Raw genomic sequence first — 14,733 nt, 5'->3', positions numbered from 1 at the left:
CCTGGTCCATGTTAACAAACGGTAAGGCTTTAGTGAATACACTTGATTCTCAAAGAAAACAGTTTATGCTGGTTAAAACACGTAAATTGATGATCTCGTGTTTTTTTTTAAAGCATTCATAGAGTAGTAGGTAAGGAATGGTGAATGGGTCGAAAGGAACAATCAAACTGAAATTTGGAGAACAAACTGACAAAGCTGGGCAAAAAAATTAAAGAAAGATGGAAAGTCAAAACTGCAATCATTATAATTCAATATAGAAAAAATAAAACTGAGCAACATAAACCCCACCAAAAACCAGGGTGGTCTCAGGTTACCTAGAATGGTTAGCAGTTCCAGCTCATTATGTGGTGCCCATAATATTGTTCATGCTTGAGTTTAGGATCCCTTGGTATATTACTGTATCATTAGAAATCATATGTCTACTGTGAATCATATACATGTGGCTTTGCCAATCTGTAAGACATTTTTTTAAGTTGTAAGAACTTTCATAACGGTGCTTAATATGTCTTATTACATATATTTTTTAGCTTAACTGCAAGAAAAGATCACAACTGTATCTCAGTTCATTTTCAGGTGATGTTGACTATCAAGTACAATCCTTAAATACTTTAACCGAGGCTCTTGTCGATCAAGAAGCAACCAAAAAGACTGTATGCCGAAAAATGAAAGGGACATCTGCCCAAAAAATGGGTGACATTGAAAAAACTAAGTAAGTGTTTGAGGGGAATTCAATTGTTCAGATTTTACGAAGATTGGATCTATAATGGCTACAAAAGCAATCGTCTTCTTGACAAGTGTTCAGATTTTACGAACATTGGATCTATAATGGCTACAAAAGCAATCGTCTTCTTGACATCTTAATTACATACTAAGAGTATGGAATAAAATACACAATAGAAAATGCAAACATCTAGATTAACATGAAATATATAAAACATACATTTTCCAAATACCATGATCATTATGTATTCATCTTCTAAACAATCAATTATAAACTGAGTATTCTCATCTATCAATTTATTGCTTATCTGTTTCAATAATCATTCTAGACTAAATTTGTAACAAAATTCAGATCATAAATTCATAATCAAGTCTATAATACAATCTATCTTTTTGCACCCAAGGTCTACAAATGTATATATAGAAAATGAACAATTGTGTTAATTGCGAATGGAAATGTGTAGTTATCATTTTAATATACAGAGAAATGACACATCATACGTAATTAAAAAAAATGATTCAAACACAAACATACTACCAGCTGTTCAAAAATAGATTGTGTTTGAATATAACTGTATGGACACGGGGAATATGTCACAGAGACAACAACCCGACCAAAACGTAAAAAACAACTCAAGGTTGTGCAAATTTCCTATTTCTCTGTGTACTTAATAATAAACTTATCAATGCAAACTGACATGCAATCAATCATTTTAAAATTAATACCATCGTTAGAATACTAACTATAAAATCATATACAATCTACTTCTTATTGGTCATAAACTTGAAACAATCCACACTACATTTTTATCGGATAGCTAGGTAGAACAATTGACTTATAATTATTGCTGTACAAATTACTATTTAATTTGGCCTTACAATTCGACATGGTCCTATGTTTTATTGTTGATATGTATAACATTGCTATTCTCTTTTTCAACGGTTTAACATGCTCTATTTTATTGTAGCTAGGAAACATTTGAAATTATTGAATACAATTTTTGTTATTAATGACATAAATTAAGCATTATAGTACCAACATATTAAAACATTTTAAAAATAATATTTAAGTCAATAAAATAAAATGCATTCTTGTAAAGTCTTTTCTTTGTTTAGATGAAATGATTCTTATAAAAACTAGAAGAATTAGAATGTTGTCATTATATAAAATTATGTAGGTAAAGAAATGTCCTGTAATAATAAAATTGCCGCTTAACTTATATTTGCAGAGAAATTATTGGCCATGTTATAGGCGAACTAAATAAAACAAATGTTAACAAGGCAATGCATGGGAAAGTTTTTGAGGCCTTTTGGAAGACAATAGAGACAATGCTGCCAGGTAATGATTTATTAGACACATCACGCGTATTATCTTAACTTAAAACATATTTGATCATTTGCTTAAAAAATGTTACCAACTTGAGACAGCAAACAGACCTAGTCCAATGTAATAACTAGCTAATTTATCTGCTTGACAAAATTTTCATTAGGAATAGGTATTTGTTATATTAAATTATATACATTTGGTAACATCAGTATCTTTGCAAAACATCTCAAGAGCAAACTGTATATGTCCTACTTTTAAAGCCTTTAGGCACCAATGTAACATAAAAAATATTTGAATGAATATCAAGAAAAAGCAGTTTTTCAAAATCAGTATAATATTTCATTATTGTTTTCATTGAAATGGTTTACGAATGGATCCTTTCTTTCTGTGCGTAGATTTGAAACTGTCATCATCATTAACTTTACGCCCCCGTTTTTTTAGAACACATTTTCGGCTTACTGAATAGTCATGATCCGTTTTTGAACTTTTGGATTTTCTGCTTGGAAACAGCGGTTGTTGCTTTCGCTTTCTTGTTGTTTTGGAAAAGTTGGTTGTCTTACAAATATGTAATGCCGTTGTGAGTGCTTGTAAAATAGTTTTCTTTTTTTTTCACGTCAAATGTCTGGAAATTTTTATTGTTTACATATATATTGATTTCCTCAATTTTTCTTTTAATAGCCTGGTCGGTTGTTTCTTTGTCTTCCTTTAATTGTTATCTTCTTTCATCAATTGAGGTAGACACTATGTCAGGCGATGGAACTACCATTTTTGCTACCGTCACACAAATTCAATATATACCATGGCTATTGGCAAAATTCAATATTTTAGTAATACATGTATAATTAAAAACCAATTGTTCAGAGAACCATTGATGGTCTTTCCACCAGTTAGGACCTTTTTTATATGAAAATATTAAAATTTGGTTTTAAATGTCAATTTTAGCGTCAAATGACAGCTAATTGAACGCTTATTCCAAAAATATATGGTTTCTATACAAAAAGATATCAATAAGGGAGATAATTTGTTACTTCCGTTTTAAAATATGTTACTTCCGGTAATTTTTTATTGTTTACTTGACACTGATTCCAAAAATATATGGTTCTATATACTTCTTCATTAAGTTCAAAATATAGCTACTTCCGGTTGTCTTTTCTAGATCACATTGCCTTCAACCTAATTTAAAAAGTCCCATGTCTTGATCATGTATACATATGAGGTAAAAGCAAAGGTCAAAATCTAGAACGTTACATTTACCTATGACCTTGAGCTCAATTTCGAGGAACATCAACCAAGGACCTCAAATCAAAAGACTCTAGGCCTCTTCTATATATTGGTAATGAGTTGTATTACCTTATGTAACTAATATTAGATATAAAAAGGGTCAAAACTGGCATCAAATGTCTACGTACTCTTTCGACTAAAATTTAGATGTTACGACATGTCGCAACTAACAATTTAGTAAAAATAATTTGTCGATAAGTTGTACGGCTTTTGAAAATAAGTGAAAATAAGCCAAAATCAAAATTTATAATATGACTTTGACCTTGACCTTATTTTCATTTTTTTGGACAAAGGATCTCAAATCAAAAGACCCTAGATCTCTATCACTTATGGTTTACCAGTTAGAAATGCATATTCTTATATCAAGCATAAAAGGGGGGATAACTCTCATATGGAATCTATATACGGCTTCGGTCAAAATAAAACAGAACATTCTGAGGATATAATGAGCAATTTGGAAAAATAAATTTGTCGGTTTCTTATACGGTTGCGAAGCCTAAGATAACAAGAAAAACAGTGTTCGGGGAGATAACTCTTATTTGGGAAAGTATTCGGTTAAGCAGAGTTGGTTTCAAAAGCGTATAAACTGTTTGATATCATATTCCAAAAATCTAAGTGACATCTTGCGAAACAAAAAAACAGCGAAGGAAAAAAACTAGGCGGAAGAAAAAAAAATAATAATAATAATAATCAGAAGAAATCCAATAGATCTTTCCACGGAAAAGTAGAAAGACCTAATTAATTACATAAAAACTCTTCCACAGTCATTAGTACACTTTCATTATTACCGGAGTTAAAAGAACTCACACAATGGGAGCGTTCAAGGCATCTAACCTCACTCGCTTTAAGATATTAATAGAGTAAAGGGTGAATCTTCTATGCATTTTCAATTGTTTGTTTTGAGTGAATCATTATGATTATTGATTATTTGTGTATTATTTTTTACTTTTTGTATCTTTCTCAACAGTATCCTTTAAAATATGATTATTCCGGAACTTTGCATTAAGCTCATATCCGTATTGTATAGCAGCAATTATAAACTGTATATCCCCTTAGTAACGTACTTTCAATTTAAACCGGAAATCATGTACTATTTTTGTCGCGTATAGACTCAATTTTAACCGTTTCTGTTCAGGTGACCAGTGGGCACCGTTCAGCGTAACTAAAAAAACTACGTATTTTTTCCGTAACCGTCTCTTTTATTACATATTAACTCTTAATGGCTGCACGGATAAACAAATGCCAGCACCTTGTAGTAGATACAAATGCCATCCTATGCATTGAAAATAAGACCCTGTTGGATGTTTTTACGGAAAACCATGGAGAGCTGCCTACTAAAGGTGTTCAATTGACAGTGACCTGCAATAGGTCTACGGACACCTCAATTGGAACATCATTCGAACAGGAAATAACATACTTGAATATAAGAATTTTATAAGATATATAATATATATATAAATATAGAGGTGTGCATGAAAGGAAAAATAGTACAAAATACGAAAAAACGAGCGGAGAATGATATAATATTAAATAAAGTGAGAACAGATAGAATTGAATTAAATAATTCTACAAATTTCTGCGGATTTTAAAAATATACCTAAATAAAATTGAGAATGGAAATTGGGAATGTGCCAAAGAGACAACAACCCGACCATAGAAAAAAACAACAGCAGAAGGTCACCAACAGATCTTCAATGTAGCGAAAAATTCCCGCACCCGGAGGCGTCCTTCAACTGGCCCCTAAACAAATATATACTAGTTCAGTGATAATGAACGCCATTCTTATTTCCAAATTGTACACAAGAAACTAAAATTAAAATAATACAAGACTAACAAAGGCCAGAGGCTCCTGACTTAGGACAGGCGCAAAAATGCGGCGGGGTTAAACATGTTTGTGAGATCTCAACCCTCCCCCTATACCTCTAGCCAATGTAGAAAAGTAAACGCATAACAATACGCACATTAAAATTCAGTTCAAGAGAAGTCCGAGTTTGATGTCAGAAGATGTAACCAAAGAAAATAAACAAATTGTCAATAATACATAAATAACAACAGACTACTAGCAGTTAACTGACATACCAGCTCCAGACTTCAATTAAACTGACTGAAAGATTGTGATTTCATCATATGAACATCAGGCACAATCCTTCCCGTTAGGGGTTTAGTATCATACCATCATAACATATATGAGAAGAACAAAGACCCTATAAGTGAATCAATATTAACGCCAAAATATGCAATCTTTAATGACCTGACACCAGTATCGTAACTATATCCATTCTTAATAAGTCTATTCTAAGGTTTTTTTTAGTTTTTGAGGTGAATACTGACACCTTTGTGCTTTATAAAGAATATTAAGTAATTTAATTCTTTAATATTTCTGACAGATAACAACTTGATAAGTTTGTATGTAGAAGGATTTCTCCAATAATACTTTTTTATATACTTTTCTCGAATATGACTATATTTTTTTAAATTCAAGTATAAAAAGGTATTCATCTTAATGCTGATTTATTTATGTTCGGTAAATTTCTGTTTTAGCATTTAATTATGGCTGATCCATCATAGTGCAGTTGTTAAAGCACAAACATTCCATGTTGGGGCAGAGTTTGCTATCAGTCATTGCCAAATTGAAATTCTGGGACCCTGATGTTTATTCTGGGTTGCTGTGTAAAATCAAGAGGGGCCACCCATTGGAGGAGTACAGCCTGGTGCAGCTACGCACAGAGTTTGAGAGATTGGCGGGGGAGTCGTTAAAGGATATATTTGGCATTGTGGGAATTGATGAAAATTTTAAATCAGTTAGACAGTTGGTGCACCTCAGCATCCTCCACACCAATTTGGTTGGCATGCCGAAGGGCCGCATAACAATTTGCAGGTCATTTAACCTTTTGATTTGTTTTTAAACATAAATTTAGTTTTTAAACATGCATGGTTTTTTTTATGAGAATAGAAATGGGAAATGACGAAATGTTATGTTTGTTGACATCTGGTGAAATAAAATCTGTTAACCTTATGTTTTCTGTATTAAATAGTATTACAAATACATAGTGTCATAATTACATACTAATTTTGATTAAAAAATATTTTTTAAGGGGCCAGCTGAAGGACGCCTACGGGTGCGGGAGTTTCTCGCTACATTGAAAACCCATTGGTGTCCTTCGACTGTTGTCTACTCTATGGTCGGGTTGTTGTCGTTTTGATACATTCCCCATTTCCTTTCTCAATTTTATCCAGAGAAGAAAATGCTCTCCCTTTTAGAGGAAGTAGAGAGTCGGGTGTCCCAAAACAGCATTTCAATTCTATCCAGAGAAGAAAAGTTCCACCCTTTTAGAGGAAGTACAGAGTCAGGTGTCCTATAACATCACACTATTAAATCTAGTAATTAAGAAAAACCCAGAGCAAAATGAGATAGATGGTGCCATCATTGCAGACTTACTAGAAGGTGTTGCGTTGCCAATTTGCTTAATTGAGCAGTCATATGTGTCAACATCACAGTCATAAGAATGTTATTTTGACATCGAATCCCCTCTTGTCCTCTTTGATCAGCTACTTCAGCCTACAAAGATACGAATCCTTAAAGACATATAAAAACGTGGTTTCTTAAAAAATGTGAATGATGTTACGCACGTTATTGCTTCATATCTTACAGGAAATTCCAAATGATAGTTCGCAAATTTAAGTTCGGAATAATTGGACTTTTCCCAGATACAATTTTTTTTTATTTTCATGCTAAAGTGTTAAAAAAAACAAGCTGTTCTCCGCACTTTATTCAAACGTTTGTTTTTGTTTAGAATTATTCAAAATTCCTCATCTCATTCTTTTCGAAAAATAATTTGTTGAAGTTGTAGAAACCTTCGATCTGACATAGAAAAAAGGTCGGAATTGTCCAAATACTCCGAATTGATTCCGAAAAAGCAGTCGGAGTTGTTCAAATTCTCCAAACTGAGGTAGGATTGTTTGATTGATGGTTGGTTGCTTAACGTCCAGTGGCAAATATTTCATGCATATTCAGGACGAGAACAAGTTCACAATAAATACAATAGGTAGGTTGATACAATAGAGGGCATCTGGGATGATGGTCGGGGAAATTTGGACTGCCACTGGAAAACGAGGGTATATTGGATAGGGACAGAATTTTTGCCTTGCAAGAGGCCACCTACGGACCCCTCAAAGAGTTGTTGCAAGGGTTCTTAACGTGCAAAGACCGTGGCACTCTCTTTACACGAGGCATCGGATTTAACGTCCCCTGACTGCGAACTTGATACATCCCGCACAGCCAAACGGACGCCCCACTTCGGCAAGCGTTTTACTGCCGGTCGGGAGAAGACCAAGTGACCATATTTCTATACCCCAGTCACCCTTGGGGTGCAAACTGAGGTAGGACAATTGTTATAGTTTGGTAATTTACTAAAACATTCGGAAATATTGTCCAAAATCAACGCTTCACTGGGAAGTTCAATGTGAAATGGGAGATATGGACAGGTTGCGGTAAACCACAAATGAACATGTCCCTGCGTCTATTGGTGGAACACTTCATTCGACTTATCCAAAGAAGTATTGATTGATTGATTGATTGTTGGTTGCTTTACGCCGCATTAGCACAAAAAGGCTATATCGCGGCGAGAGCTAATTCGAATATTTTTACAATTTAAAGCATATTTTTAAAATAAGACAAAAAGTCCTTCAATATACTAAAATTCTAGACTAAAGCAAATTGATTATTTACAAATAAAAATCAATATGAGTAAAATAACGTGATAAAAATTAAAAACGACTTAAATATAATAACATTTTTATATTCTATAATAAATTCCAATTTCTTTTAAAAATGCAACAATATTTGTAAATGGAACATTATTAAATAAATCATACATATTATTGACATTGAAATGCTTCTTACGAATATCAGCAAAGTCAATACAATTAATTAAAACATGTTTAATAGTATACTTGCAGTTGCAAGGTACACATTGTGGTTCATCTTCATTTTTTAAAAGATACTCGTGTGTTATTCTAGTATGACCAATACGACATCTAGAAATAATACACTTTTCGAACTGTTTTCGAGCAGGACAGATCGTTTATCTGTCCTCTCTTGTCATTTGTTGGAGCACGTGGCAATTCAATAGATGTAAGTTTTTTAAAGGCGAAGGTCCGGTAAGGGCCGATTTTGACCTCAATTTCAGTTTCATCTAACGATGGTTTTGAACACTTTTTAAACACTTAAGTGTCTATTTCACTTGATTCAATTAGTTATTGTGAATGATTTTATCTGATTTAGTCATTAAAATCGCTTCGATTCAAGCTTAAATATGAAAAATCTATCAAATATGCCAAATAACGTCACTTTTGTCAAAAATGAAAGTGGCCGCATCCGTGTTCATCCTCAACCTTTATATATGTAATGTATTATCATCAAATACAACTTACATTTCAATATTATGAATGAACACGAATGCGGCCACTTTCATTTAAGGCGGAAACCATCTAAAATTTAACTGAAATGCTAAAATTGTGAAGATTTCAGTAATTTAGCATGACTTAATGATGCTAGTACCCGATATATGTGCATTGTATTGTCAAAAACCGCCCATATTTATGTAGCAGAAGTATTATACTTTCCAATAAATAGCTAAAAAAATACATTTTCACAATTTTGTAAAACTGCTATATTTTGGGGCCAAAAAGGGGTCTTACTGAACCTACTCCTTTAATTAATGTTTATAGAAGGTTTATGTTTACCCGAGGAGGGATTTTTAGTAGTGTTATAAAACCTGAGGAGGTTTTTTTTCGCAATTTCAATTGTTTATTTTAGTCTTAATTTGAACCCGAGGAGGGTGTATTTTCTTTTGAGTTTAATTTGAACCAGAGGATGGTGTATACTTTACGTTTAGTTTATTTTGAACCCGAGAGGGGTTTCTTTCTATAATGTTGGTTTTGAATTAATCCCGAGGAGGGTTTCTTTCTTTATTTTTGGTTCTTATTTAAACCCGAGGAGGGTGTTTATGTTTTAGTTAGTTTAATCGGAAGAGATTGTGTTCATTTGGTCCATTCAACCTGAGGAAGGTCTCTTTGTTTTAATTTTATCTTTACTTTTTTATAAGAGGGTTAAAATTTCACCCGTGGAGGGTTGTTCGTCTTATTAATTTTGTTTTACTTGAGGCTGGTATATCAGAAGTGCATATTTGCCAAAGATAATATTAACATTTTGTCCCTCTGGTTGTTTAATAGGAAGGTATTTAATTTGAACAGTTTTTCAATTTGTAAGCGTGGGAATAATTACATGGGTATGTTTGGGTGTTTTGTATGTACGATAGAAGTTCATATTCATCGTTTTAATTTACGGACGGGTTGTTCGAGTTATTGGTACTTTTAGCACCCGGGTTTTGGATTGTTTTAACCGAGGTTTTATGTTGAAGTTCGGACAAATCTATATAGTTTTACAAATTTGTATGTCTTAAATTTTCCGAGAACACCTTCATGGTATTTGTAGGAATTGCTTTGGGTTGTATATTTGCCATTTGAATTTATTTTTGGTTGTATTTCGCTTAAAATGGTTTTGTTCGTACGATACGATAAATTTTAAGATTCAACGCCTTGTGTGCGGGCGCGGGGTGTGTTCGAGTTACTGGTACTTTTAATTGCAATAGCTTATTATCTATGGTTAAGTTCGGATAAATACATAATTTTACGAATGTGTCTGTTAATTTTTGGAGCACACCTTTCATAGTAACTGTAGTGATGACCTTGAGTTGTATGTTTGCCTTTTTATTAACTATATACAGAAGATACACTTTTACTATGGAATGTTCATTCATTAAATTGTGTAGTGAAATGTACATCACTTGTCACATATGTACTTTAATAACCGGTTTTCGTGACCGACATTTAAATATAACGCTAATCAGTTTCATTGGGTTTACAACCAAACTTTTATTTAATGGGTGTTCATTTGAATTGTTTAATAGTTTGATATTAAAAAAAAAAAAAAATACAAAAATACAAAAATGATGGATAAATTTTTGTAGGAAAAGATATTTTACATGTGTTATTGGCTTTGAATGATGTGTTATTTTTATTTTCTAAATTATTTTCCAGATGTCTCACCTGGTTTTAAAGCCTAAGCACACGTAGATCGGCAAGCGCCTTTTGCCTATGATTCTCAAGTTTAAGTCGGCGGATGACATTGATCCAGAGAATTTAGCCAGGCTGAAAAGCACTTATCCTCTGACAAAGTATAGTGTAGATGAGCTGGCGGCAGAGTTTGTAAAGATCACGGGAGACGAGTTGAAAAATGTGATGCTGCTGGCGGGTAAAGACCTTGATTTGGATAATTCAAGGCTGTTACTGCACCAAACCATTCTCTTTGCAAATCTGATTGGAGCACCTAAGGGTTCAAGCTTAACCGACCCTAGGCCTCAGGCCGGTTCTTCAACTTTTATTCCTCAAGGTAGTTTTAAGTCTAAATTGGCATGTTTATAGATTTTATTAGGGTTATATAAATTAGACAATTTATTGGTTCTCTTTTTAGATATATTTATTTCGCACAATTCTTCTCTGGCTATCATTGCATTTTAAGAAGGTTCAATATTGCAAATAATTTATGTATAGATTGTGGAATTCAACTTTTTTCATTGTTATTGAAATACGGACCAGAATATTTTACCTGAGAAAAAACGTTGATCAAATATTTTGATGAAAAGAATATTCTCTGTGTGTAATGACCGGCTACTTAGAAATAAAACGTCCTAATATATTGCTGTACTTCATCTTGATCTTAATTTGGCTTTGGAAATTATTTCATCTATACTTATTGATATTAATTGTATTGTAGAACTTTTTGTGATATTGGTTTCTATTTTGTAGCAGGCCCTTCTGGACTGCAAGCATTAGGGAGTGGCAGTGGAAGTGGCACAGAAACTGCAAGTGGTAATGTCGGAAGTTCCAGTGCGCCAACAGGAGGTGCAGATCTGGAGGCAAGACTCAAAGAAATGGAGAAGCATCTCGATGGTATGCGAAATCAACAGCACGCAGATAAGGTGGACGAAGCTCTCAAACTTGTAAGAGTATTGGCAAGTAGGCCTAAGCTTACTTCAGCATGTGTACTTCTAGCGTCTCTGGAAGTCCTGGTCGATTGTGCTTTAAAGGCAGGTCACAATGAGACTGAATACTATAGCAAGGTGCTACAGGCCTGTAGACATTATGAGGATAATCCTGATGTCTGTAATTTGTGCCTGAGGTTGTTGGGATCAAGCGAGGATAGGAAGATTTCATTCGCTATAGCCGAGTGGTCAAAAAATAAAAAGTATGACTCAAAGGCCGAAAAGGAAAAGGAGCCGACCGTTGGCCAGAGTGTTAATTTATTACAAGATCAGCAACAAATACCTTATTTTTACCCTCCATATCCGGCTCCGATGCCAATGGGTCATAATTATCCAGGTCAAGTGTTGCCACCATTAATGGGACCGCGAGGGCCAGGTCCAAGGCACAGATTTCAGCGTGTAAGAGGTGCCTGTTTCTTCTGTAAAGAAATTGGTCACTATGTTAACAATTGTCCAAGGATGAAGAAAGAATAGATTTATTTTGTTGTATTACTGTACGAGTCATGTTGATTATTACCACATTTTTGAACATTTGAACTTTAGTTATCTTTTGTCCATTCACTACTTTTAGTATTTTTGATTTCTATTCCGGAGGATCTAATTCTCTAGTGGCATTTGTCACGTGGAATGGAGGTCGGAATTTTTTCTCTGTAATTCTGTAATTTATTTTTCTCTTTTAAGGTGGTTCTGTTAAGAAGTTAAGATTTCATCCTGACATTCCTGACTGGGAAACGGGATCTGGTTTTAATCCTATGGAAGTTAGTCATTTTAAAATACAAGAACATTGGGTCAATTACAGAGGAAAGGTTCTTCAACCTCCGTTTCACGTTACATTATCTGAAGAGGTTGTCGCTAGTGACCAGTTTGATTTCGAAGCCCTACCCTTTAGAGATCCAGAGTATTTTCAGGCGGGAAATTTGCATAAGCATTTTAATGAATGGAAAACTGTAGAGCCAAGTGAGGAAGTTTTAGATTGGTTGGAAAATGGCGTTGATGTGACAAAATATTTCAAACATTTTAGGGGAAATTTCAAAGGGAAATCTTATGATTCAGACAGCCCGCCTAAACAATATTTTATTAATTCAGCTATGTGCAAAGATCATACCGATTTTATTAAATCCACTCTTTTAACTAGGCTAAAAAATGGGTCAATGTCAGTATGGGGTAAAGTAGGGAAATGTGAACCTCCTCATCTAGTTATGCCACTTACTATAGAGATAACAAAGCCAAGACTGTGCCACGACGAACGGTTCCTTAATCTTTGGATAATGGACAAACCTTTTGTCTTGGACACTTTAAAGGACGTTCCACGGTTAGTGCATAGCAATGCCTTCTTAAATTCTATAGACCATAAATCTGGGTACGACCATGTTTTACTAAAAGAAGAGTCTAGAACATATTTTGGAGTTGAATTTGGGGGCTGGTTTTTAGTTTATAATACAATTCCGTTTGGGTTTAAGACCAGCGCGTATATTTACCATACTATTGGGCTTGCAGCTACTGGATTTTGTAGGAAACTTGGGGTGCCTTGCTTACAATATATAGACGACAGACTCATTGTTGAATTCCTCACAGTTTCTTGTATTAACGGAAAATTCAAAGCCTTAAAGAGCTTGTATATCGTATGTCAAGTAGTAATTAGGTTAGGGTATTTCATTGGATTGGATAAATCGGTTTTCGAGCCATGTCAGGTTATTGGATTTCTTGGTATGTTGATAGATTCTGTTAAACAGGCTTTTGTGTTACCTGAAAAGAAGAAAGTGGCATTTGCTTTACTTAGGGAAGACATGTTGACCCAGCAAGTAGTTTCGTTAAAAACGCTTCAAAGGTTTGCAGGAAAATGTATATCATTTATGTTAGCGGTTCCCGCCGCGAGATTGTATACCAGAGAAGTAAATTTAGCTATAAGCAAGGCCATTAAAAACAGCAGATCGACCCGTTGCTCTTGAGGGTCGTTTAAAAACTGAAATAAGTCATTGGACATTTTTAGACAAATGGGAGGGGTTTGTCCCTTGGAGGAAAGAAAGGCATTTGCAAATAAAACTTGCAACAGATGCATCACTGTACAAATGGGGCGCTGTTGTTGAAGAGCAGGAAGTTTTGGGTGATTTCTTTGTTTCGGGAGATGATAGGCCTATTCATGTGAGAGGCCGAGGCTGATGAAAAAACTTTGGTTTCATTGTCAGGAAAAATCAAGGATCATAGGGTTGACGTGTTGGTTGACAATAAAGTAGTTATAGCATCTTGGGAAAAGGGTGGAAGTAGAAGTTCTGACCTCAATGATGTATTCAAATCAATTTTTCACGTCTGCCAAACCATGAACATTGATTTGCATTTACTTAAAATTCCTTCAAAATGTAATCCTGCAGATATTCAGTCTAGAATTTTAAGCTTTCAAGATACTATGCTCAGTCCACAAGCTTGGCTCTTGGTTCAAAAGCGGTTTGGACCGCATACTGTGGATCTAATGGCCCTTGACTCGAACGCTATGGTCGATGATGGTGGTAAAGCTTTAAGGCACTTTACTCCTTGTTCTACCCCAAAATCTTCTGGAGTTAATCTTTTCGCTCAGAATGTTACTGATGAGTTGAACCCATACGTTTTTCCACCTTTTTGTCTTATTTCTCCTGTTCTCAGTTTTCTTGTTGAACAAAAGCCGAAATGCTGCACGTTTGTTTTCCCAGCTTTATCGCCGTTGCCGTGTTAGTGGCCAACACTTTGGTCTATGGTAAACGACGTTTTAGTCTTAGGTCGTCAAGGGAATAATACTGTTCTGTTAGCCCCATCGAAATATGGTTTTCACCCAATGCCTTTGAAGCATGACTTGTATGCAGCCAAAATCATTTTCTAATTTTAGATACCTTGTGGAATACCAAGAATTTGGAAACCAGCTTCGCCCTGTGGCTCATGCTCTTACCCTAACGATGACGATGCAAAGTTTTGTCAATCTTGTGGTAATTATTTAGAGATTCAGAGCGACGAGCCTGTAGATTTGATAGATATTATGGTCAATGAAAGAATAAGACATTTGGATATCATGATGGAGAATACCACGTACTGTAAAAAAGTTAGCGCCCTTGAAAAAAGAATTTTCAGATTTTCTATCTAAAAATGCTAAGAGCATTGTTTTTGCTACGCCAGAAGAAGTAAGAAAATTCTTAATTGTCAAGGATTGCAAGGGAAAAACCCAAGTGCATGAGATAAGTTGTCCTAATCTGGGTAAGTCTGGAATTTTTGACTGTCCATGCCCTTTAAGGATAGATAGCCTCAAGCACTGTACGAACCATGTTGGGCCAATTG

The 14,733-nt window shown here is 34.5% G+C and overlaps 1 protein-coding gene across 3 annotated transcripts; it reads left to right on the top strand.

The window, feature by feature from the left end:
• Positions 1-8,377: 8,377 nt before the first annotated feature.
• LOC143052202 (uncharacterized) lies at positions 8,378-14,503 on the top strand. Of its 3 annotated transcripts, XR_012971032.1 has the most exons (4): positions 8,378-8,462; positions 10,430-10,781; positions 11,198-11,391; positions 14,291-14,503. XR_012971032.1 is itself a non-coding variant. In XM_076225176.1 (3 exons), the coding sequence occupies exons 2-3, from the start codon at positions 10,487-10,489 to the stop codon at positions 11,905-11,907; spliced, it is 867 nt and encodes a 288-aa protein (XP_076081291.1). In that variant the 5' UTR covers positions 8,378-8,462; positions 10,430-10,486; the 3' UTR covers positions 11,908-12,116. The 3 variants fall into 3 exon arrangements, 1 of the variants encoding a protein (XP_076081291.1); XR_012971031.1 differs by lacking the exon at positions 14,291-14,503 and having other exon boundaries at positions 11,198-12,113; XM_076225176.1 differs by lacking the exon at positions 14,291-14,503 and having other exon boundaries at positions 10,430-10,643; positions 11,198-12,116.
• Positions 14,504-14,733: the final 230 nt, after the last annotated feature.

The sequence above is a fragment of the Mytilus galloprovincialis genome, chromosome 11 (assembly GCF_965363235.1).
Source record: "Mytilus galloprovincialis chromosome 11, xbMytGall1.hap1.1, whole genome shotgun sequence".
In the NCBI taxonomy this organism is placed as follows: Eukaryota; Metazoa; Mollusca; class Bivalvia; order Mytilida; family Mytilidae; genus Mytilus; species Mytilus galloprovincialis.
This window is presented reverse-complemented; position numbering and strand designations above follow the sequence as displayed.